We start from the raw sequence: 27087 nt of genomic DNA on the forward strand, positions 1-27087 counted from the left end.
AAACTGTTCCGCCAATCCCATTGACAACAAATATTTAATCGCCAGGACTCACCACAGCTCAATCTTCGGAAACTGCAGTGCTGGCACAATTGGTCGCAATTTCTGCTGTTTCCAAAGATTGGACTTGGCTAACTGCATTGGTGGGGTCCCAGAAGGACACTACAAAAAGCAAATCTCATAGTAGCAAAGAAGTCCTAAGGGTAATGTCATGGAACTCATGTGGAGTAAAACATTTAAAAATGTGGGTAACCAGGTATGCCCCTCATGAAATTGTAGACATAGTGTTGTGTCAAGAAACAATGGCTCTCAAGCAACTTGAAATTAGAGGGTTTGCTTATTATTCTACTCTTGCTACTCGATTGTCGAAAGGTAGACCATCGGGTGGAATCACTATCTTGGTAAACACAGGGCTTGCTTTCACCTTGTTATTGACTTGTGCAACATATTCCTACATTGCTACTGTAATTGAGTTAGGAATGTGTAACACAGACCACATTCTAATAATCTCATTGTACTATAATCCTCTAGTTATCGCAATAAATAAACTGTTTGATGATCTTGATGTTCTGTTCGATGAGGTCTTCTGCAAATGGCCCAATGCAAAAGTAATTTTAGGGGGTGATCTTAACTCCAACTGTTTACAAGCTCCCCTTACTGAATTACAATCTCCATTGCAAAATCAACCTCTGACAAATAGGAAAAGGGGGATTCTTTTGAGGCTCTTTTTGGGCGCTGGAACATTGTCTTGCTTCCCTTTCTTGTAAAAGAGAATGTTTATACATGGTCTCGAAGAAACAGAAAATCATGCATCAACTACATTGCGGTATCTGAGGAACTATCCCCAAGCTGTACGGGAGTAGAAACTGTTATGAGCGAATTAAGTGATCATTGTATTTTGTATTTAGAAATTCAATTAATCATCCCAACTTTGGTACATGATCCACTTGGCATTTTTCTCCTAGAGGATCGACCTGGAGCATCATTAAGGTGGAATGTGAAAATGTGCAGAAAGTTAAACACGATCATTAAAGTGATCACACTGAATTTTATGAATTCTAACGAGTCAACCAACAAAGGCACCGTAAAAACATTACAAAATATAACCATTATTAAAACAGCACTCATATACCTACTTAAATCAAAAGAAAAAGAACAGCCCCAAGTTGTCGACTTACTTGCAGCTAGAATAAAAAATCTAAAAAAAACAAAAGAATCAGGAGATTGTGCAGTTAGCCAAAATGGGATTATCTAACTCTGAATATCGACTCACAAAAAGAAAAGTAATGAACAAATACCACAATAATAATATAAAAAATTTCAAAACTTATCTTCATCTTTCCACAAATCAAACAATAATCGCATCACTATGTTCCAATGATAGGCGATCTACATGGGCCCTTTTAAGGGGTAATGAACATTCACGAAGTGGCGAACAATCTTCCAACATCACTGCAGAAATATGGACGCATTTTTACAAAGATATATTCGCATTACCCGAAAGATTCTCTGAACCATCGATCAAGCTTAAACAATACTGAGTAGAGGAATTTAAGGCCTGGTCCCTAGAAGATATTATATGGACCCTTGGAAAGTTAAAGAATTCAAGGGCTCCCGGCCCGTACTGTATCCCTCAATGTGTACTTAAAGAAAATGTTCATTTATGGGCTCCGGTACTTAAACTTCAATTTGATGAGATCAGAAGATCATCCTGTATTCCTTCTTCATGGTTACAATCTGTTATAGGTCCGATCCATAAGAAAGGCGTTAAAACAAACCCCGGAAATTTTTGACATATTGCCTTGATTGATGCGAGTGCTAAAACCTTTGCTGTTTTGTTACTACAGCAATTAAAAGATGTTATAAACCGTCTTGCAATTCTTTCACCATTTCAGATCGGCTTCCATGCCAGAATGGGAACTGCGCTGAACGCAACTATCTTGGCGCATTTAATTGCCCAAACAAAAATCCCAAATACGGGTGCCCTATATATGGCATCCGTGGATTTATCTGCAGCATTTGACTGTGTGATTAGGAATCTTCTTTGGGAAAAGCTTGACGCAAAGGGGATACAACATTGCTTAATTGCGATGCTAGCCAAGTTGCACCAAGGGACTTCATATCTGGTTCGCATCAACAACTCTGGTGCAACAACAACTCCTATTCCAACTGAGGTGGGGGTTAAGCAGGGTTGCAATGTGGCGGCTACCCTGTTTAACATCTACCTCTCTGACATTGAACAAATTTGGAAATCTGAGATCACCTACCCAGCAATATTGGGGCACTTTCAGATTCAGTGGATTGCATTTGCGGATGATGTGCTAAGCTTTGATCGCACACCATATGGCTTGCAAAAAAAGCTTGTAATATTTGCTGAATACCTATATAAACACAACTTAACATGTAATGTGGAAGAATCAAGCATCTTTATTTTAAAAAACATGAAGAAAATATCTGCAATGAAATTGTCTATAAATTCTATATCCATGCCCATTAACTTAAATATGAGATATTTAGGTTATGATGTGATAGATTCCTCCTCAAGAAAAACTTGGGTACTAAACTTGAATGCTAAAAAGCGGTTTTAGGGACTCTGATGCGGATTGTATTCATGAAATATTGCAAATATTCATTAGCACCACTCTTGCAATTTTATTTGTTGAAAGTCGAAGCTATCTTACTATATGGACTTGATGTATGCTTGTGTAATATTGATCCAATTCTTGATCAAATTCAAGGTCAACTATGGAAATCCACACTGAGATTGTCAAACTCATTACCGAACTGTATATTGCGACGGGAGCTAGGCATTTCGGCTTTATCAGTGAGATTTCACTGGCGACAGTTAACTATGGAAAAATGTTGTTTCCACCTCACCAATCGCTCTGAGGAATTCTTAATTATGATCAAGAATCGAGCTCCCATTTCGGTGGTCACTTTCTCAAATTGGATGATTAAAAAACTGGACGAATGTGGCCTAAAACCAATAAATCTGGAATATCGCTCTGCTTATGTAAAGAAACAAATATATGAGCATGATTGGCTAATAACATTGAATGATATACACTCAAAAAAGTTATTTCGAGGGGATTGGGTCCTCCGACGTATTCCATATCTATGACAGGTAATGTCCACAGCTGTGCTGCTTCGGAAAATCTTTGGCGTCTGCGTCCTGTGTCTGGCATCGATGCGCCGTCCCCGAGGACCTCCTCCGACGGCCGACGTCACCCGATGTGATAAGTAGGACGCACGACGCCCATAGCCTCAGTTCCGTTTTTTCTGCGAACGTGTTCCCTTGTGAATCTCGGTACGCCTCGACTCGTTGGAGTTTGCTGTTTTCTAGTCTCGGTTCGTTGAACCTGTTCGGTTTGTTGTGAAGACCTGCTTGTGGCGATGTCTTTCTTATCTTCAACCCCCGCGTCCGGGCTTCAAGAACTGCAGGTCCAAGATGTCGGTCACGGACTCGCACGACGCCTGCCTCTGGTGCCTCGGGGAGGCCCATGATACGGACGACTGTGTCGACTGCCAGTCGCTCACGGCAAAGGCCTTGCGGGAACGCAAGAAGAAGCTGTCGGTAGGCCGGGTGTCTAAGCCCCGGAAGTCGAGGTCTGCGGGGCTTTCGACGGATGACTCGAGGGGTGACTCTCCGCGTCATCGTCAGAAGTCCAGTGGGTCTCCTTCCAGGAGTCGGTCTCGCCACTCCTCCGCCTCTTCGAGGCATTCCCGGAAGCGCCGGCATAGGTCGCGTTCCCCGTCCTCTTCCGAGGACTCCGCCCGTCGGCGGGTCGCTTATCCCTCCATGCAAGCGACACCGGAGGAATGGGCTTCCTTTGAGAAGCCGATGCTAGCGATTCTTGAATCGCAGGGCACTGGTCCGTCCGTGCCTCAGAGTGGGGTCGGTCGGCACCGGTCGAGAGACACTGCTCGTACGCCTTCGGGCTCGGGTGGTCGGCACGGCTCGCGGGAGATGTCCCGCTCGGACAAGGGTAGCCGTTCTCGCCATGCCCGTGCCAGGTCCCGGTCCTCGACGCGCTCGAGACCGTGTGATCCTGTGCCGTCTTCGAAGAAGACGTCGACGCCTGTGGCGCCGAGGTCATCGACGATTTCTCTCGAGGCTCCGCCTCCGAGGGGGTCGTGGACGCTGTCGGCACCTAGGTTGTCGAGAGGCATGCTCGGAGCTCCGGATTCGCGGACTGTGTTGACGCCGCCGATGCTGGCGGCGCTGCAGCTGACGTCGACGCTGATTCGCTAGACATCGACGCCTTTTCTGTCGACGCTGGCGCCGACTCGTTCTGCGCCCTCGACGCCTTTCGAGGCGGTGGTGTCGGAGGGGCCCCGTGGCACAGGGTTTGCCCCTAGAAAGGCTATGGCTAAGGTCCGGCACTGCTTTGGTCCACAGAGGTCTTCCTCTCCCCGCCTGGAGTACATTTCAAAGGGTGATGAAGGCTCTGATGGCGACCTGGTTACGGTTACGGTTCCAGATGACCTTATCTCGGGCCATAGCCAGTTTGATGACCTGAGGCAGTCGCTGCATGATGCCAGTGGACTGGACACCTCTCCGGAGGTGGAGTTTTGTCGGCCGGAGCCTGGCACTCATGGTGATTCTTCATATCGGCGCCTTATGTCTCGGGTTACCGAGTACTTGGGTTGGTCAGCTCCCCCAGGGGAGTTCGTTCAGGATGATCTCACGGACATCCTTGATCTCGGTCCACCCACTGACCTGGTTTTGCCTTTTCATATGGCTCTGCAGAGAAGGGTGGCGGTGGCTTGGACTGCTCCGGAGAGTCTCCTGGCAGTAGGCAAGTCTTTGTTGCGAAAATACCGTCCAGCCAGTAGCGACCCCTGCTACTTGTCTAGGCACCCCACCCCGGAGAGTTTGGTGGTGCAGGCGGCTACGGCCCCTGCAAAGCAGGCGTTGTATCCTACCATCCCTCCGGATAGGGACGACAAACGTTTTGACGGCTGGGCGAAGAAAGTGTTTTCTTTGGGGGGTATGGCGCTTCAGGCGGCCAACTCCATATGTGCCTTGTCTCGTTTCACACACTCTGGGGAACTGTGTTGCATTAGCGGCTGATCATATTCCCGAAGGGGACGAACGGGATGGTTTCCTTGCTATGGTTCAGGATGGCAAGGATGCTATGTCTGAGGCCGTTCAGTCGGGTTTGGACTTGGCGGATTGTGCCAGCAGGTCCATGGCGGCGAGCACCGTAATGCGCAGGTTTGCGTGGTTGCGTAAGTCTGGGTTCGCTCCTGATGTGCAGTCCCGGCTCCTCAACATGCCTTTTGACAGTGAAAACCTTTTTGGCAGCAGGGCTGACGAGAGTCTTGAGAGGTTGCAGACCTCCAAAGCTGCAGCGAAGTCGTTGGGCGCTGCAGTTCGCCAACCTCCGCCTTTTCGTCCTAGGGGACAGCAATGGAGGGGAGGTTCCTTTCACTATTACTTGTCCTTCAGTAAAGCGAGGGGAGCTAGCAGTCAAAGAGGCCATCGTAAGAGTGCCAGAGGTCGAAACAAACGTACTCGAGGTGCCAAGGCCGCTCGGGCAGTTGACTCTTTGCCCTCAGGCAACGCCGCAGCCGCTACCACTCATACATGAGGCCAGGTCCCATGGTTCGCTGGTTGGGGGAAGGCTGGTGCAGCATCTTGTAGAGTGGCAAGCCATTACTTCGGATGTGTGGGTTCTGGCGATCATAACCCACGGCTACTGTCTTCCTTTTCGGCAGAGGCCTCACGACAATCCACCAGGGAACCTCTCTTTGAAGAGTCCGGATCCGCTCCTTGCGCATTCCCCTTATTTTTTTATTTCGAAGAAAGATGGGGGATTGAGACCCATCATGGACTTGCGCGGTTTGAACAAACTCCTCAGGAAGGACAAGTTCAAGATGGTGACTCTTTCTCAAGTCCTCCAGGCCCTTCAACTTCAAGACTGGTTGGTGTCTCTCAACCTCAAGGATGCTTACTTCCATGTGCCGATCCATCCCAAGCACAAGAAGTACCTGAGGTTTGCGGTTGGCGACTCGCACTTTGTTTCGGGTCCTGCCGTTCAGATTGACCTCCGCCCTGAGCGTTTTCACCAAGCTCATGGTGGTGGTGGCAGCGCATCTCAGGAAAGGGGGGATTCACGTCTACCCCTACTTGGACGATTGGTTGATCAGGGGGAGCTCTCCCGAGCAAGTCCTGGATCATCTGTCCGTCACCTGCCACTCCCTTCACAGGCTGGGCTTCTCCCTCAATTTAAAGAAGTCCCATTTGACACCAACGCAGCGGCTCCAGTACATCGGAGCAGTGCTCGACACGTCCCTGGGGCAGTGTTTTCCTCCTCAGGTGAGGGCTCTTCACATTCAGCAGATGGTGCACAAGTTTCAGTTTGCCCAGAATCTCCCAGCGTCCGAATTCTTGAGACTGCTCGGCCTCATGGCATCCTGCATTCTTCTGGTGCCAGAGGCTCGTCTGCGGATGAGATCTTTGCAGTGGGCACTCAAGCTCCAGTGGTCTCAGTCCTCCAGCAGGCTGTCGGACCCTGTTCAGGTGCTGTCCTCGGTAGCCCGGGACCTTCTGTGGTGGGCCGTCGAGGGCAATCTGATGAAGGGGGGCCCCATTTTGGCTGCGCTGGCCGGAGGTGACGATCGTGACGGACGCATCCCTCACGGGATGGGGAGCTCATGCCAACGAGTTGACAATCTGCCAAGTCCAGACTCCATATCAATCTGTTGGAGCTGAGGGCCGTCAGGCTAGCCCTGAAGGCTTTTCTGCCGACTGTGTGGGAAAAGAGTGTCCTGATTCTAACGGACAACACGGTGGCCATGCACTACCTCAACAAAAAGGTGGGGGGCAGGGTCACTTCCGCTGTACAGGGAGGCGATGCAGCTCGAGTTCTGGGCCATCCAGCAGGAAGTTTCGATCTCGGCGGTTCATCTGACGACAACAAGACGGCGGACGCTCTGAGCAGGCAGAGCACGATCTCTCACGAGTGGGAGCTGGCTCAGGAGATTCTCCTGGAGATCTTTGCCGTTTGGGGGACCCCTCAAGTGGATCTCTTTGCGTCCACTGTCAACTGGAAGTGCGAAAGGTTTTGCTCGCGGGAATTTCCTCCAAAAGGAGCCTTAGGAGACGCATTCGTGGTGGAGTGGTCGTTCCCACTGCTGTACGCGTTTCCTCCAGTCCCCGTCATCCCGCAAGTGCTGCAGAGGTTACAGAGGTTCGGTTCCCGGATGATCCTCATTGCTCCGGTGTGGGCCCGGAGGACGTGGTACCCGCACCTTCTAGACTTGTCCATCTGCCCTCCATGTCGTCTTCCCTACCGAGACGATCTGCTCTCACGGGAGGTCAGATCCCTCAATCTTCACGCTTGGCTTCTGAAAGGTTGAGGTATAAGGATTGGGACCTCCCTGAAGACATGATGGAGGTGTTGCTCTCGGCCAGGCGGCCGGCAACAAAGTTTCTGTACCGTTGCCGTTGGAGAAAGTTCTGCAACTGGTGCATAGTTCAGAATGTGGATCCTTTTGAATGTGACATTCCCATGGTTTTGTCTTTTTTGCTTTCTTTGGCCCACAGGGGCTTGCAAGTGGGGACCATTAAAGGTTACCTGGCGGCGCTGTCCATATTTAAGCGCTCGTCTGAAGAGTGTTCCTATTTTAAGATTCCTTTTAATTTCGCAGTTTTTGAAAGGACTCACTAATGTGTTCCCTCCGTCACCTTTTTTGGTGCCAGGTTGGGATTTGAACCTTGTTAAGTTTCGTATGGGTGCTCCGTTTGAGCCTTTACATTCTTGCCCTTTGAGGCTGTTGACTCTGAAAACTGTGTTTTTGGTTGCGGTTACTTCCGCTCGCAGAGTGAGTGAGTTACAGGCACTTTCAGTTAAGCCACACTCCACGGTGTTTCATAAGGACAGGGTTGTCCTTAGAGTTTGTCCTTCTTTTCTTCCGAAGGTGGTTTTGGAATTTCATTTGAGCCAGAAGGTGGTTCTTCCGGCGTTCTATCCTCCTCCACATCCTGGTAAGGAAGAGGAGTGGCTCCATAGGCGTGATCCTCGGAGAGCGTTGAGCTTTTATATTTCGTGCATTTCCCGGGTCAGAGTGGACGATCAACTTTTCATTGGTTACGCTGGAAAGCGTTTGGGACAAGCTGTGACGAAACAGACTTTGTCTCGTTGGATTATTGTAGCTATCTCCGAGTGTTACCACTTGGCGGGTAAGGACCCTCCGGCTGTCTTGCAGGCCCATTCTACCAGAGGAGTGGCTGCGTCTACTGCCCTGCAGAGGGGAGTTCCTATTCGTCACATCTGTGATGCAGCCACCTGGGCTTCAGTACATACTTTTGTACGTCACTATTCCCTCGATTCCATCAGAGGGCAAGATCTGGCCTTTGGCAAGGCAGTTCTCTATTCCGCAATTTGATTGGGCATGCTAAATTTGTATACTAAATTCTTTCCCACCTCCTTGCTTGGTACTGCTTTGGGAGTCTGTCATAGATATGGAATACGTCGGAGGACCCAATCCCCTCGAAGAACAAGTTACTTTCTTACCTGGTAACGTTATTTCGATGGGATGGTCCGATGACGTATTCCATATCGCTCCCACCCTGCCTTCCCCGCTGCAGAATTTCTTTTGCGATTGCAGCTTGCGTTCCGCAAGGCCTTGTGTGTCTGACTGGCAGAAAACTGGTGGCACACGTTCTGGGAAAAAACTATAACTGAGGCTATGGGCGTCGTGCGACCTACTTATCACATCGGGTGATGTCGGCCGTCGGAGGAGGTCCTCGGGGACGGCGCATCGACGTCATCGACGCAGGACGCAGACGCCAAAGATTTTCCGAAGCAGCAAAGCTCTGGACATTACCTGTCATAGATATGGAATACGTCGTCGGACCATCCCATCAAAAGAACGTTACCAGGTAAGAAAGTAACTTGTTCATTCTGAAGCAGCCAAATTTGCCACCCTTAGAATACCTCGTAGAGCTTACTTACTAAAATTTCCGGCCAATATCTATCGAGATCTATATTTAAGATTTAAGCTTAACCCGTTCCACACCTTTGAAAAAACAGTGAATTGGAACGAGCACTCTTCTACGATGCAGATTCCATGGTGTAGATTTTGTGATGGGAAAATCTCCACTGAAAATTGAAAACATCTAACCATGTATTGTGTACATTTTGAAGCTTTGAGATACTCTCTCATTGGTCCTAATATGTTGGGTATGACACAAGAAGCAAGGGAATGGTGCTGGAAACAATTTGTGGGGATGTTCGTTTAAAGCAATCATTTTATTGTGTAAATTTCTTGAGTCTGGTGTTGGAATTAGATAAACAAAAAATTCTACCCTATACTAACGAATTATTAATCTGATAAGTAAAAATTGCAATATCTCTCCAACTACTTTCTTTTAAATTTTATACTTGATTGAAACTATGAATGTCAACTATTTTTATGTTATGTATAATGGAATTAGTAATGAATGTGATTTTTGTATTTTGATGTTGTAAAGGTTTGTTAAGCAAACGAATAAAAACAACTTTTTATTAAAAAAAAATACTGGACAAAGCTGGGAGCGACAGGGAAACTGAGGCAAATGGCAGGCTCTCTGCCCCCCCATTTCCAAGACCTGGCAGTCACAAGTGCCCTTCCACAGGTTTTGTCACCAGCCACCTATACCGTTAGGCAATCCTCAGACTCGTCATCTTCAGAGGCTTTTTGCGGCACCCTCCATAACTGGAAGAAGGGGTGACATAAGTAGACCCTCTTCTCACCCCAATCCCATCCCACAAAACTGGACTTGCTAACAATAATGTCCTCAATAACTAATGCAATGGCACCATTCACAAGGTTGAGGCACTAAACAACACCTTAAAAGACCATACATTACACTGTTGGCAATGCTCTATACAAAACTATCATTCGTGGAGGGTTTTATAACCAGTGCAAAGCTGCAGAACAATAATGGTTTATCATATAATAAACAATCTAACCGCATCGAACCAGAGGGTAGCGCAGTCTTGTCAAAGGGAGTTACCAAGGATCAGTCTTCCCAGATAACACCAGGCACCTCGGACCCGGCGGATCTGTTAAACAGCAAAATTGCCCCAAGTGGGGCACAAGACCTGCACCCTGGTCTCTATCATAGCCGGGGCGTCTCAACAGCAGGATTTGGGCAGCAACGTGACCACCAACGCTGAATATAACCCTCAAACTTCTATTCTAGGAAAAAATCTGGCTGTTTCTAAAAGTAAAGAATTTGGGGTATTTGAGCAAAAAAAGAAGAAGAAACTGCAGACCTATGTGTCTCTAAACATCTAACAAACCTCTGTACTGCCCACAAAAGTCAATATCCTCCCGCAGTCCCTAGATGGTTCTATCAGTCCCGGAAGACCTTGGTAGAAATGGCTGGGACGGGCAAGATCCTACCCCAGTTTTGATCCCTGGCCCTTCAATCCCGCTGCTGACAAAGTGGATCTTGTTGTGGTCCTGGAGAGCAGAGACGAAGAAATGTTTGACCTGTCTGATCAAGATCTTATGAACCTGTCTGTATGTTCATTGGAGGAGAACTCGGCAGACAGGGACTCGCGTCCTTCTGCAGGAAAGCTTTCGCCATTACAGACCTTGTCCGCCAACACTGTGAAGGTAAACATGATACCTGGGACGACCTCTCCATAGTTCTTGATGTTGGAAGAAAGAAGGACGATAAGAGAAGGAAAAAGATCCCCCTAGTGAAGGTATGAACACTCAAGTGGGGTTAACCAACGACATCGAGGACAATGTAAAAGCTAGGAGCATGGCTTCAAGAAACCCTGATAAGAACTGCCAGTGGCCCCATTTGGATCGTTTTAGACAGAATGATGGTACAACAGGGAGAGGGCCAGAACTAGCAAAATCGGGGTCTGCTCTGAAGGGGGGGCAACCTCTTGCAAGCAGGGCTGGGTATGGCAAAATCAAACCATTCAGTGAAATTGGAGAGAATAGCGGATCAGGATGGTGCTCTCATAATGAACAGAAAGTGCGTTATGGACTTACTGCTCTGCATACCAAACCTCAGCCAAGTCTTCTCTTCCGACTTGAAGATAATTGAATTTGTGGATGAAATTTTCACAGACTGTTTTAGACATACCGTCACCAGTGGTCAAGGGAATACTACTGGGAGCAGAAGAATGTTTGAGTTTTTTAATGCTGGGTTTCGACATTACTGTGGTAAAAGAAACCACTGGGGACGTCCTTGCGACGAGTGTCAGAACTGGCTCAAAACCTGAGGAGAACAAGGACCCTGATAGGAAGACGAACCCCGCAAAAGAACAGCTCGAGCGAGTGCGGCCAACCAACGGAAACGGGTACAAAAACTAGAAGTCTACAGACCCCATGAGATGAAAAAGAACGTTGGAAACCCCACACCCACGGGATACATCTTCCAAATTGAAAAATCTAACTCATCGCACCTCTTGGGCCGAGAGATGACGAACTTCAGCATTACCATCCAGGACAAAAATACTTCTTAGTCGAAAAGAGATTTCAGTGCCCTCGACGAATGTGGCGAACAACCTTTATAGCTATTCATGGTCATGGCTATCGACTGCTCTGGCAGGCAAGAAGAGCTCATAGCTGCCTGAAGGGGAAACCGGCAGACGGCTGAAGATGTCATCCTGTAACACGAGGTTTTAAATACCTTGCGTCAAAGAGTGACGTCAATTTAGGAGATTACGACCTCTTGTGTTTCCAGGAGACCTGCCTGATGCAAAAAACATTTTTATATGGATTTGAACTATTCCTAAACCCAGCTGCCAATGGGGCGAAGGAAAGACCCTCCTCGGGTCTCCTGACTGCAGTTAGATAGAACAGGAGCTGGCCTGAAACTGACCGAATGGTACTATCATGGACTTCGTCGCCTGGTGACGTTAAATTCTTTGTCGTGCATTTCCACTTGCTGCTACCCACAGAGTGTTACAAGAAAAACGGATAACATGATTCATGTGGAAAACAGCAAAACATGGACGCAGGCCACAAAATGGTCAATTAATGTCTAGAGAACATTAATGTTGAACATGTACTGCAAGAAAAAAGTGTTCACACCCAGGGGTTAGTTAGTACACCATCTGTGTATCTATATTTTGACACCACCAAAACAGAAAATTGAAAAACAATTGCAATTATGGATATCACACTTTACCGCACATACTAGATAGAATAATGTAATTTTTGATGTTTAACCCTTCTCATGGGTACTCAGTATTTTTACAGTGCAGGGGTGTGGTGCGTTATGATAAAGGAGTTTTTGTCCTTCTGGGAAACCACTAGTAAGCAATCAATATCTAGTCAAATTGTAGCTCGACACGCTATGTTTCAGCCCTAATAGCAAATATGTTTTTCCTAGGACGTTAGAGCCAAATTTTAAGGAGGGGCTTCATCGAGACAAATTTCTTTGCGGTTGTGACAATGTTGTGAAACCCAACGTATCTCTGGACTTTTCAAAAGATTTTTTAATTTTTCTAAAGAGGGCTATGGGACAAGAAAGATAGCCTGTCCTTGTGATTGACTAATTCAATCATATTTTATTTAAACTAGTGCAAGTCTAGTATTCATAATAGTATCTACTGACCTTGATTTAGAAAGGCAGGGTTATTGCCAGATGTTGAGCACATTCATAATAACCAAATCCTTGAGAAATGCCAATAGCACATATTAATTGCAGGTAGTACACTGTTGGGTCAGAAAGAAGGATCATGAGTCCATGTGTATTGGATCTACCTACAATCACATGACTTATTTCTTTTTATTCTTATATTCAAAGGTGGCCTTGGTGTCTTACTCCAGGTAGCCCGAATTTTGGGTATGGAAAAACTCAAGCCTGGCTTGGCATTGTCACAAAAACAGGGCGCTGTCTATTTCGGTCTGATACAGACATTGGTAGCGTGGTTAAAAGATTGTTTTACTAATGGGTATCGCAGCACTTAGACTGTGTATTTTCGTGTCTGACACGACTGCAGTAGCATTACTCCAGAGTCTCCCGAATATGTATCTAGTTTGCCCAGGTTTGCGTGCTTGAAAGATTGTTTACTAATGTAAATTGCAGTGATGTTCCACTGTCTGGCTGATGGTAGCCATTAAATCAGTTGAGTGAAAACTCATTTGTGAATTGCAAGAGAGCACAAAGATATATTATGTTGCGGGAATATATCTAAACAGTGATGTTAAGTTTCGTTATCTATTAACAAAGCTTACCTTTTTTTCCTTACCTTTTTTTCAATATACCAAAGCACTTGCTTGAGAAAGCTCTGCAGTGAAGTTCAGTGTCAGGCGGCAGAGTCAGCACTAGTTATAAGCCGTCACAGCTAGAACATGAGCACATGCAATGCCTTGGGCCGACGGGCGGCCATCTTAGAGTGGTATTGCCTCCCAGTAAAAGTGTATCTATCAATGGCACATAAGATCTATTTTCATATCCGATTTAATTTTGTGGTATCCATATGGATGAAGATCGTAATGCATAAATAAACCCCACTGGTGGTATTCAGGCCATTTTGGACAGAATTTAGTTTATAAATCCATTTCTATTCTGCCTTTCATAGCATTGTGTCATGGTCTTCTAGGTGGTTCATTGATTGATTGGATGATGAACCAAAAGAGTTTGGTTGGTCTATGACTATATTTTGAATACTGCACAACCATTGGTTTCTCTGCCACTTTGTTTAGTGATATAGTGATGCAGGTGATTTTGTCTACGGTTCTATTATTTTTATTTTTTTGCTTAGCAAGGCAAGGTTTTCTGTTGGTATTACGTGCTCTTTTTCTTGAAGACCGGATTACTTTACGTGGATACCCATGTTGTTTCAGTCTGGTGGTTAGGTGTTTGCTGTGAAAGTCAAACTCTGGCATGGTTGAGCAGTTCCTACGGCTCCTTCGGATCGCAGTTCCATAGGAACTGTCTCACAGGTAGATTGTCCCACAAGCTAAAGAAATGTAATTGCATATGAATCAATTACCAGTGCAACACAGGTGAGTAGTCTTATGCAGAGAAAATAGGTAGAAACTCTCTTCTGCTCAACCTTCTTAAGTCCAACCCTAAGATCGTTTGGGGCCTTGTGCCCAAAAGTCACCAGTTCCAAAGCATATATTTCATGTAGGTTATTATAGAAATAGCAGTGCCAGTTGTTATGATTAATGCAAGAGTTACAAATCTAGATAAAGTTCAGGTGAGTACTTCACTCAATCCAACACAATAGGAAATGCTTAGGAAAGGATCCTTAACCAATGTTCCACCACCAAAGGTCAGGTCAGGGCAGAGTGAGTTAAGGTACGCACTTTATGCCATACTTATCCCATGGGTGACAGAGAGAGAAAGCAACAGGATAGTAGACTTCGCCCCCCTGGCTCGGAGTTCTCCGTATACCACAGTTGGAGGTTCCAGACTTTGTTGCAGGCTTGCTCTTCTTTCTTGGTTCCTTTTGCAAGGGTCATCTAAACAGCAGAGATGCGTTGTTTCAAGGAGTTTAGTTTCGGTTGGTCACAGTACTTGGGAATTGGTTCCAGTTGAAGACCCAAATGAAGACAAGTGAAGATTTATGTGGCAGAAATTGCCACAAGACACCTCAGGGTCACGAAGAAAAGATAAAACTGAGATCACCATGTTCAGGTGGTGACAGGCGATCGATTGTACAATGGTGAACCAAGAGCAGCCCCATTAAAACTACCCTTGGGGGGGGGGGGGGGGGGAACGGCTGAAAATGCAGGAGCAGGCGCATTGTGGCACGAGCTGAAAATCTGCAAAGATCCAATGCTCTAGTCAGAACAAGGATGACTGCAGCAAGGTAGTCGAGGATAGAGTCCATTATTCCAGGGACACTTCTGAAGTCTCAGAAGGCATGGATCCTCGAGCGGGATTTGAGACTGGTTGTTCCTGCTGGTCTAGGGGTTGGAGAACCAACAAAGGCCTTGATCCTAAGATCAAGACAGAGGAGCCGGGGCATCTCCGAGACAACACTGGGTTTAATGCTGCTCAGCTCGTCTCTGGGCCGTCAGTGGGCTGTTAGTCTTCGTATTAGTCTTGGTTCCAAAGATGATCTGATAAACAGTCGCAGGAGTCCTCCTTTTATCCAGGTTGTAGGCTGGATCTGCACCATTGAAACAGCTAGTGGTTATCCAAACATGCCCAGCAACATATTTCGAGGCACCGGAGTAGTGGATTCGGACTAGTGTCTGTCTCTCTCTCTCTCTCTCTCTCTCTCTCTCTCTCTCTCTCTCTCTCTCTCTCTCTCTCTCTCTCTCGATAATATCGAATACAAAAATGTGAGTCATAATTTTAAAAAAAATGTCGGAAAAAAATGAAATTTCTTTTTCACTACGTTTTTTATTCGAAAAGGGGGGGGGCTCCCAACCCCCCTTTTTTATTTTTACCTTTTTTTACTTGCGAAATCCCCAAAAAAATATATAAATAAAAAAATAAAGAATTCGATTTTTTTTTCGACTTTATTTTTTCGAAATTGTCTTGACATTATTTTTCCGATATTATGACTGAACACCCTCTCTCACCCTCTCTCACCCTCTCTCACCCTCTCTCACCCTCTCTCACCCTCTCTCACCCTCTCTCACCCTCTCGCACCCTCTCGCACCCTCTCGCACCCTCTCGCACCCTCTCGCACCCTCTCTTTCCCTCACCATTTCCTGACCTAAGAAGGCCAAAGAACAAACCTTGTGGCACAGCCATCTTGTCCCTAGCCACCTTTAGTAGCCATTCACAGTACATGCAAAACTGCAGGAGTAAAATAACACAAACCTGGTAAAAATAACTCCGCTACCACCAGCTTGTCTTAGGCACATTGTAAAAGTAACCAAAAAGATATAAGGATTCTAAGTCTCTTAACTGCACTTCACTGAAATCTGATGCATGCAATTGTAACAATACAATAATTAATCTTTCCTGTCCTTCCTCGTCTGAGAGATGTAGTAGCTGAGGGACTGCTTCGGGTCCAACTGATGAAATTGTTCCTCTGCCTTGGAAGGGTGAGGTGGTCCCTCGGCTACTAAGTCCCTCAGACGAGGAAAGCCAGGAAAGATTACCAGCTTTTTGTTAGTTATTCTGGTGCCCATGCTGGCAGGGCTGTGACCAAACAGATCCGGTCAAGGTGGATCATGCTCAGGATCATTGAATGCTCTGTCCTTCATGGTAATTATGTACCTGGAAGTCTCTAGGCACTTTCCATCAGAGCACTGTCCGCAGTACTGCTTTGGGAGTCTATCAAAGATGAGGAATCATTGGGATGAAGGAATCCATTAGAAGAACAAATTACCTGCCTCTCTGTAATATTGTTTCTGATGGACTTTCCTCCCACAGGATTCCTCATCTCCCTCCCTACCTGCCCCTCTTGGTGGCTAGCTAGTACACCGTGTTTCTTCAGTCCCCCAGCATCGGACAGCTAGGGAAAAAGGGTGGAACTAAGGTCATGGGTTGCAGCGCCTCTATATATGCTTGCCCCACCGTCCTGTCCAGTGCGGGACACGTAGAGGCATTGGGTGGAGCCGATACAGAGCCGCGTTGCCCCCCCCTGGTTGCTGCACTGGGAGATGGCTATGAGGAATCCATGGATGGGACATCCATCAGAAAGAGCATTACAGAGAGGTAAGTAATTTGTTCTTCCATGTGCCGATCCATTGCAAGTACAAGATGCAACGGAGAGTTATTAAGGGGTCCACCCACTACCAATTTGTGCTGCTCCCTTTCAGACTTTGTTCAACACGGTCTCTCACCAGGCTGCTAGCAGTGGTAGCAGCTCTCAACAAGAGGGAAAGCATACATGTCTTTCCATAACTAGACTGGTTCGTTCTCCAAGCCAGTCATGTGTGTACTTTATGTGCAACCAATTGCACAGTTTGGGCTTCTCCCTGAACTTCAAGATGTCCCATGTTTCGCCATTCCAGTCCCTCCATTTTTTTCGATGAAGTCTTGGACACCCATCTGGAACAGAGCCTTCCCTTCTAAATATCGACTTGCGAACATCCCCAAAATGGTCCATATTTTTTAGTCTCAAAGGCTTGCTCCGGCCTCTGCTTTTCTTTACATACTGGATCTCGGTGACTCATGCAACTTGGTGGTGCCGGAGACCTGCTTAAGCATGAGATTGCTCCAGTGCTGTTTTGGTGTAAGTGGTCTACATTTCAGGACAGCCTGTTAGACCACTGAGAGTCTCCGAGAGAGTGTCTCGATCTCCTGTGGTTGGGACTATGAGACAACTTTTGCAGAGAGGGGATTTGTTTCGACAGCCTTGTCCCCAACTGACCGTAATCACGCACACCTAACTGAAGGGGGGGACCCTCACCTGACGCATCTGATGGCGTGTAGAGTTTAATCCTTGACGAAAGCTCAGACATATCAGTTTTCTGGAGCTGTGGGTTATAAGGCTGGCCCTGGTTGCGTTCCTCCCATCTGTGTGGGGCAAATATGTGTTGGTCCTGATGGACAGCACAGTAGTAACCATGCTGTACCTCAACAAACTGGGTAATTGAGGGTCCTTGCCTCTTGCAGAGAAACAATGCTTATGAGCTTTTGGGTTCTAGAGAACACTGTGTCTAACGGTGGCCCAATAATTTTAGTCTAAATAATTTTACATAGACCTGTTTTATTCACAACACACACATAAAACCGGGGCAGCTCTGAAAATCCAAAAATGTCCAAAGGCACGCGCTTGTCTCTGGCTCGACAGTAGATTATAAACACACAACATGTCACAGCTGACATTTAATAATATTCATATATAATTACAGAAACCTAAGATGTGGCGGGATAGGTTAAGGTAGTCATATAGGTGAAAGCATGTTATCATAATACAATGTAATTGTCTGCTGCAACATTTATAGATGGACGTTAATGGTGGGTTAGGGATTGGTCAGTGGGCTCTTTCCCAGCCTTGGCAGTTTGGAAAGTTACTAGCACATGAGCACACCAGGGGTTGGTGAGAACGGCACCAAAGTGCTATTTATTCCCAATAAGGTTACCATTTCTGATTCTAGGGCACAAGTCAGGAAGTTTAGCTTTCAACTTTACATTAACTTGTATCTTTTGTCCTGAGTACTTCATGGAAACGAAGGTCTCAGTCTGTCTGACTCTAATGAATAGGCATTATCTTCCAACTATATATTGCGTGTGTGGAGACCACATGTTCAATTATTCTGCTCCGTGTTTACTAGGATTTGAGCCCTTATTAATAGGGGTGTTATTACCTTTCCTGGCCACTAGAGACTTGGTCAGGCTACTTTCTTTCTAACATTATGCTTTAACTGGAATCTGACCTTCTATTATTGTTTGTTTCTTTGCCTAATCTAAGAAGACTGTCTCTCGTGCTTGGGAACTGCGATTGTCTATTCTCTCGAATGCTGGTCCACCCTTTCCTGCTCCTGTTTACTTTGGCACAGGTTTTGTGATTGTTGTCCCGGCTTCTCCGGTCTGAGTTTTCTGCTAACTCAGCGAGCCAGGTCCCTCTGCAGCTTGAGGTTTCTCGATGTCTCCCATTCACTCGAACGTGGCTTCGCCATCCATCTTGTTTAAAATGGCCACTCATTCTTGCAGTGTTCCAGCATGAAGCAAGCTTTATATGTATTCTTATGCATCTTGTGTTTCAGCGTTTATAGAATATATGTTTACTAACCTATTGTATGCAGGCATATTCTTTATGTCCAAGTGCAGTTTGACCTAGTGTTCATGTAACTTCATGGTGGTTGTGTATCTGCTTTGTGCTAATGCATCTACATGTATCTGGTCCATCAGTGGCGTCATGTGTTCATCACTTTGGTCACAGCTAGTTCAAGTTCTCGATAGCCTGCAAATTCAGTTCCTCTTGGATTCCTCCAGGATAGAGTCGGTAGGGCTGTCTTAGTGAGAACGTCTTTCACATCTGTGGTACAACGGTGGCGAGGGGGTAGGTGCCATAATAGATGCACTTCCATTTCTATAGTATCGAGAAAGGGAGGGACTAACTTAATGAATGACACATTAATTTGTCTCTCTTCAAAGCTCATACAGACATCTGCCTCCCATTGCTTAGACCAAGCGGTCCTCCATAGTTTTCTGGTTTAGGTGGTGTCTTCTTGCTCTCACCCCTGTTTCAGATTTACATACTGCTGTGGGCATCTTTCAAAGATGAGGAATTATTGGGAGGAAGATATCAATTAGTAGAACAAATGTTCTCCCACAGATTTCTGATCACCCTTATAACCTGCCCCTCCTGCCTCATAGTTTGTACCTGGTTCATCTACAGTCGCTCAGCTGCTTAGTCCTGAGTAGTCCTGCTTAGTCCTGAGTAGAAAAAAGAGTGCAAATGAGTCTGGCGTGGCCGATCTATATATGCATTATGTCCAGTGCAGGCCGTACATCAGCGCCGGGCAAAGCCGATGTAGAGCCATGCTGTTTTCCCTTGTGTCGAAAGTTTAAGGACAGCTGGCACTCTCGCTGGAGATAGAATATCAAAGATGAGGAATGAACATCCATCAAAAAGAACATTGCAGAGAAGTAAGTAATTTGTTCTTTACAAAGCAATGATGGCATAAATCTTGGGCATACAATGCCCTTGTGTAATGTTGGTGGCCTTGTAAGTTATTATTTTCTTTCCAGGTTACCCAACAGAGCATTGCTTAAATTGTTTTTTTCCAGTTTCTCCCAAAAGGTGTGAAGAAAAAGGCACAATTTCACCCAACCCTCCCTTGGTTTGGGCTCCATTGCAACCATCAAGTGAAAGAAATCACTAGTTTCCCCAGCATTTTAATTTCTCCTCATGAACTGACAAAGTGCACTGAAGTTTGGAACAGTATTGAAGATCTCAATTGTTAAAGATTTACCACGCAGTTGTTTTATTCTGTTTAACGCGCAAACTGGCATTTCACTTTGGAAGTAGACCTCCCTTTATTACTATGTTGTGTAAATTAAGTGACTTAATATTCTCTGTTCTAGAACGTGTCACAATATGGAATTTATACACGCTAAATCTTGTAATTAATCTCTTTCAGCTGACAAGTCACTTGGAAGAAATGTTGCAGACAGCCTACAATAAATTCGTACTATGGCACTCAAAACGTATGTTGAAAAAAACGTGAAAGTTCAGTGATGAGGCAATTCGCAACCTGTTAAACAGTGTGGAGAAAGGGCTGGTGGGCCTACGATGCCGAAGCTGCAGCTAAATCTGCTTCATGGACTTAATGCGCGTGGAATCTGAGCGTTGACTATGTTTTTTGAAGGAGCTGTGATGAAACTTGAAATCTGTGGTCGTAACTAAGAACCAAAACGGAAAGGCAGGGGCCACAAATTACGAATCAACAGACACTGTTTACTGCAGTTACTCAGGAACTGCTTTTAACTTGTATAAAAGCTGCTCTCCGAAAGACTGGAATCTTGAAAGATGGCAGAGTTAAAAAGTGTCTTGTTTTTGTTCCTGGTCTCATTTTTATAGATGTACGACACAGGGTATATATATGCATATATATATATATATATATATATATAAATGAAACATTTTTCTTCATCGGATCTTCCTGTTTTATTGGATCCTGTTTGTACCGGTTGTCTCAAAGAGGCTGAAAATGGTGTTTTAATGAGATATCGCTTCAATGATCTGGAGAACAGCAAGCTTATGTCATAAAGTATGCTTCCCTAAGACATTATCAAACACATATTTCTCTGGAATGTGGTTGTAGATGGGGTCCTTGACCAGCTCCCAAGCAGTTCGGTCAATATTCAGTTGAGGTGTTTACTTCCCCTTTTCTCTGGAGGGTTTTTGGGGGCGAGGGGTTATTAATGAGATCTTGAGAAGCTCTGCAGATTTTCATTTTTGCAAGGTAGTATTAGAAGCGTTTTAGTGTCTTACAAACTGACATACACAATATTTATACTTATTTTGCCATCTAGTAAAGTTTCCAGTTTCTTCACTTGACTGTTATATTCTTGGCGATTTGATAATCATTGAAGAAAAGATGGAAAGGAGTGTGAATGCAAAGAAGCCTTTTTGAATCTGTGTCATACTTTAATTTTTATCAGATCTTTTTTCTGTTGAGCAAATCTGTCCGTCTTACTTTGGAAAGTGGCAAGAAAGTAAATCCTATTTTTAAAGGTAGAGTGTATGGTTGATGTCAAACCACTGGAAAGCAATCTATGCATCGTTGGACATGACTTGCTCATCGGTTGGAGGCCAGTTGCAACACCAAAGTCCTTTTTCTAGTCTCGTTACTCCAAATGCAACTACAATAGTGTCCTTCTATGACAACAGAATAACCACTTTGCATTCTGTTCTTTAACCTCCTTGAGCCCTGTCACCACAGCCATTGTCATTCTGCACATTGCTGGTTGCCCATGACTATGGTTTCATTCTGAATAACAGAGGAGCAGTGAGCCTGGGGAACCGAAAATGGCAATCGGTTGGCAACCTTGTGTACTAACAAGTTGGCTGCCAGAGCGGCCATCCTCATTACGCCTTTACATTTGGAATTTTATAGGTCTATGCATAATTTTAGAAGACGGTTTAAAATGGTCGGAGATATTGTCTAAATTTTCAATAAGTTGGTTACAATAACTGAAAATACTTGGTTTAAAGTGTGATGCACGTAAATCTCATTTGAAGTTGGATTGGTCCAAAGGATTACACTTCAGTCGATCTTGGAATCAGTTTATATACTGGTCAGAATGAAAAGTGTTTTTGTGCTAAAGCATTGCGTTTCTTCAAAAGTAAAATTTTTCCCTAGAAGTCTTCTAAAGAGTCCCTACTGAAAATGCAGCATTGACTTGGTATTATAACCCCTTTTGGTTTCTTTCCATATATAAAGAAGTGTGATTTAACAAGTAGAAAGTATGTTGATATCCAGTCCATGCTTAACCCAGTCTGTTTTTCTTCTAGCGGATAGCATTTTGTAAGATCCAATGCAACATCCTTTATCCCAGTGACGGGACTAATAATTACAGTTTGGAAATACTGTCCATTATTCTGTTTAAAATATATCCTTTTACCAACATCAGCACTTACATGGATATACATCTGATTTTATTAATAATGTTTTTCATATTACTCATTCTCACATTATATCATTCTAATTCCCAATATACCCATCAATTAATTGTAGTTGCTACTTTCCAAGCTGTCCTAGTTCCCTTGCTGACTGAGGCAAAGATGTGAGTTGCGTTAAAGGTTAACATGCACAAACAAGATACTTGAATATCCTCATTCACTGTCCTTTTGTAAACCAGCTTTTGCTTCCATTGGACAACGAGCACAACCTTTGCTTTCATAATGTGCACACCATGGACATGATCTACAGCTCCATATGCACCGTAGAAGATTATTTTTATTTTTGAGTGTTTGGTTGAGGTTGTTAGTCTGCTGCTATCCAGTGCAAATAGATTTGCTTTCTTGTCTGCATTCTAATTTGTAGTTTGCTAATTCTGACAGCTGCAGATGTAGAGATCTACGCAAAGTTGCACTTGGAATTTAAAAGCAATAACTATTCTCCTATGAAAGTGTGTTTTCTGAAAGCATGGCATCTAATCGAGTTACAAATGTTTCAAAACTGTGTGGGTGCTGACTTAAATATTGAAATCCTTTTTCATATTCGTTTTGTTTATGTGTATGTATAAAAAATATTCTACAACACACACAAAAATGTACATGACCAAAACTGTCTGCTGTTTTAATTTTTTACTGTATGCTGCAGGTAGAAGTAACTTTTATTTGGCTGACACAAGAAATACAAAGGTGGAATTTTCCAGTGGCCTTACAAAGGGACCTGTGTGGTCTCGAAAACCAATGATGTGTTCCATCTTTCTGCTTCTGCCAACCTTATGAAAGTTATTTCATATCATGACGTACAAAGAAAGGTCTCTGACAAACATGGCAACCGTTTTTTTTATAGCTGAGAGAAAGGTTTTGGTGAACATGAACATCCTAGGGCTTCTACACTTCCATGAGGCAGCTTATTAACTGTTTGCGCAAAATCATCCTGTTAAATCTAACTTTTTGTGACCATTTGAACTTCATGGCCACGACTGAAAAGTATTTTTCATGTTTAAAATTCAGAATCTACACTAGTGCTATCCAATATGTCTGCTTGTATGCAAGTTGCTCAGTTACATTTTCTTCAGCACCCTAATCGGAGCATGGATCGCTGCTCTGTCCATTCATCTTTTTTCCTCCGTTTATACGTTTTTCTTCAGGACTTGGTCTGGTCTTGTGTTCCTATTTTGGTGTTTGGATACTATATACTCACATTTTCAAGGGCCCCTTCAATAACGGATGTCAATCCAATGTTGGGACCTATACTTAGCTTTAAGCTTTTACCTTCTTTGAAGGCTACAATCAGCTGTAATAACATACCTTTGAGTTGCACTCATTCCCTCCTCATCAACAAAGCTCTGCTGAGATGTGATTGCATAATCTGTGTATTAAGGGAAAGGGGAGCCACTTGCTTCCTCCATTAGTGAATTCTTCAGATGCATACCTTTTTTAATGATTATTCTGTTGGATTTCAAGCATCCCTGACCGCCACATCAAATGGATACATTTTCCATACATTAAGAGATTATGGTGACATTTTGCTTTCGAACATTTCAGCACATTACCACCCTGAGTATCTTGCTTTCTAAAATCCTATCCCTGTCAGATCAGTAAGGGTAAAGAAACTTAAAGGGAATATTTCCACCACACTTTTATAATGGCTGCTTCCTAGATGTGAATGCTAGAACTTGTGTCCGGTCTGAGCTGGTTGTCTCTTATAATAAGGCCATACATGTTTCTTTTCTGATTCAACCTACCAAGTTTGCATTCCTGTGTAATCCAGTTCCTACAAATTTTGAAATGGGCGATAAGATAAAGTTCAAACAACCTACTTCCACCTAAATTGATGGTCCTAGTTTAGTTCAATGTAACCATGAAAGGTTCTACTTGGGCCAAGCGCATTCTGTGGCATTCATATGTACTTTTTCTTTCACCCGCTCTCTCTAGCTCTCTCCACCCACTTTCCCTGCAGGAGCTCTTTGTAGATTCTATTTTTTTTAACTGAAGAATATTTACTGGTTCTACGAACATCGGAAGAACTTTCCATGTGAGCCAATGAAGGGGAAGAGTTTCCCAAATTCGAGGCCCATTCATTATCAGTAACTGGGGTTTCTTTTCAAGCAAATTGTTATATTTTTAAATGTATCTTTGCGTATAGTCCTATTCCATGCAGTTGCTTAATACTTGGTGCAATATCCTTAAAATCAATCGTATTTCAGATAAAGGTCCAGTGCATTAGTTGCAATAGAGTACTTTAAGACATGTACCGTATATCTATCCTCCATACAGATTTTTTTGTTTATTTATTAAAAACAAAATCAAATAATAATTAGAATCTTGCATAATCCGCAAGTTCCTCTGTGTACAGATTTCATAGAGTTGCAAAGTGGGTCTTTGATAATTACATGGGCCACCAGTTATTTTCGATGTGTTGAAGATGATATTGCACATCTGTTTTTCGTACCATGCCATCAAGAAGAGTTGTTGGGAGTTCTAATTACATTGTATTTTGTTTAGGCTGCTACTATAATACACTCCTTTACATAGCCTGGAACACTGATAAAGCTGTCTAAACGTATGTTCCTTTTTTTGTATGGCCCTATGCGAATATTGTCCTGAATCTGATTTTATTGATTAATCCTTTCAATTTTGATACTGAGTGTCTTATTTCCCTACATTACATTCTATACTAAAATGAATCTTCTTTATATATGTTTGTATTTTTAAATAAAATGCATACATTCTATCTATAGTGTTATCCAATATTTGTAGAATAAACCTGCTCACAACATAAACTGTTTGGAAGCTTGATTATGATTTTTGTTTTCTTTTTTGATTCATAAATATTGTGCATTGCATTTTACAATTATTAAGCCATGTGTTTCCTGAGCAGACACCAAATGTAACACAATTGGTAACAAAGGATCTGTTTTGCTGGCCTGTCCCTAGTAATTGGGGTTATCTCTCTGCCTGGATTAGGGATGGAAACACCCCTTGCAAGCAACACTTTGAGATAATGGGAGAGGAGTAAGCATATGCGCCCACAGGCCTGCCCCATGTGACCACTTGTTCTGTATACCTTGGCCCTTAACCTCCTCTGCTCTGTCACATTCCTTCAGTGTTCTGTTCTTGTTTTCTTCACATCTTTTGTCTTCAGCTGTTAGATGCTCTCTGCCATCTTCTGATCCTCTCTTTAGCCTTTCCACCCACAGATGATTGATGCCCTGCCTCCAGATTTTATCCTGGTTTCCTCCTGTGCTACATGGGTGACTAGGTTTCAACCAAGGTTTTAATTCCGATTGCGGTTTTCTGAGGAACCCAGAATTGGCAGGTATTAGGGCCTTGGGTCCAAACAAGCCTGGCTGACCAGAGTGCACCCACTGCAACCATTTCCTTTTATTTCATTAACTGGTTCCTAGACTGGCTCCTCCATTCACCACACCAAAAAGGTATGTTGAACTTGGTAGCTCAGAAGCAAAAGATGCTTGTGAAGCCTCTCGTGAGTACATCTTTGCAGGTCCCCTGACAGGGTGATTTTTCTCTTGCCCACTGAAACATTCTGGCAGTATGGCTCTGAGCTGCAGATTCATTGGTACCAGATATAGCCATTCCACCAGTGAAAACCCCCATGTGTACCGTGATGAATCCTATGGATCCCTCACTAATCCCCTGTCTAAAGTCTCCTCCCAGGTGGTCATGGAAAGGCAGATGCTTCCTGACCTTGGGGGTGATGTTCTGCGGGAGGATAACCTGGTAGGAGGAAAAAGGCTCAGGGTGGTGAGGAGATTCCTTGGGATGAGACGTTGTATTCCTTTCCTAATGGTGAAAACATTTCACAAGTACCATCATGTGCAATGGCTTATTGTCTTTTTGATGTGTCCATTCCACAAATTGAACATCTTAATGTGGATAAAACTAAGTTAAAAATCCCTAGACATCTTAAGAAAACCCGTCGGAGGTGTATAAAGTAAAAAATCACCTCCACTCCCAGAGGTACAGTGTAAGGAAATCTGTAAATAATGGCTTAAACGTACTGTCTTCCCCTTCTCAAGTAAATCCTTGTGATGTTTCCTTAAAAATACCTAGAAAGGGTGAACTTGAGTACAAAAGTAAAAAAAAGCTGACTATAAAATCTGATTTTGTTGTTGGGGACTTCAAGTCCTCTAATTCCCTAAGTACTGGGATGAGGAAGAGGGCTCCAGAGCAATGTTGGAGGAGAGGTTAGCTTGTTAAGGCAAATGACCCACAACTGAGGGAGGCAGAGAGGCTTAAAAGGTACCCTCCGGTGCAGGCTGTAGGAAGCAGTAGCATCAGTTGTAGAAGCAGTAGAAGGAGGCAGAAGTAGGCACGTTGTTGGCAGTCCATGCAGAGGTTGGAGGAAACAGAAGGTCCCGAGACCATTGCAGGGCAAATTCCAGCTGCCGGTCCTGAGAGGGTTCTTTGGCCCTTGATCTGAAGTGCAGAGGTTGCGCAGCAGGAAGTGTACAGAAGGAAGGCTTTCCCCCAAGTAAACTGAATTTCAGAGATTGTGCAGTAGAGAGCATGCAGAAACTGTGGCTGGTATGCACCAGGGGGGTTGGGAACAGGTCGAGCTCAGTGTCTGCGTGGCGGGAATGAACGCCACTTCAAAGAGGAGGTTTATCCATTTGAGAAAAGCCCAAGCATTGGAAGCCCTGCAGCACGCAAAGGGATCAAGGAAAAGAAAGAAGCGTTCCAATCCCTTTTGCGTAATAAAGGCAGCTAACAGTAGCAAGACAGAATCACTCACGTGCAAGTGTAATTGCTGTTAACCCAACCTGTGATTGTCAGACAATGGAGTGCAACAAAAGTAACACTCGCGTATGAGTGACAATGCTTTGATAACATTATTTGAATACCGAACTCAAGAAAACAGCTTAAATACTAATCGTGTGTGCCTAAAAGTGATTCCAAGTGAAAGCAGAATCCTTTATAAGCAGCAACAACTTTGTAGCAGTTAAACCAAGTGACCGAACTTTAAGATTGTTAGTTTCAGTGAACATACAAGCATTGCTAAGAGCCAAAAGAGACTTCACAACAAGGCATACAATTAAATTAGTATAACAAACTGAAA

General features: G+C 44.3%; 1 protein-coding gene across 2 annotated transcripts in view; it reads left to right on the forward strand.

Moving 5' to 3' along the window:
• The window catches only part of GTF2H1 (general transcription factor IIH subunit 1), a 1239907-nt gene extending 1215101 nt beyond the window's left edge, over positions 1 to 24806 (forward strand). For both annotated transcript variants that reach the window (XM_069623786.1, XM_069623785.1), the window contains exon 15: positions 19969 to 24806. In XM_069623786.1, coding sequence (XP_069479887.1) covers positions 19969 to 20055 — 87 coding nt within the window. In that variant the 3' untranslated portion in view covers positions 20056 to 24806. The remainder of the gene's footprint in view (positions 1 to 19968) is intronic.
• Positions 24807 to 27087: the final 2281 nt, after the last annotated feature.

This window comes from Ambystoma mexicanum, chromosome 11 (assembly GCF_040938575.1).
Source record: "Ambystoma mexicanum isolate Mex_15411 chromosome 11, UKY_AmexF1_1, whole genome shotgun sequence".
Classification (NCBI taxonomy): domain Eukaryota; kingdom Metazoa; phylum Chordata; class Amphibia; order Caudata; family Ambystomatidae; genus Ambystoma; species Ambystoma mexicanum.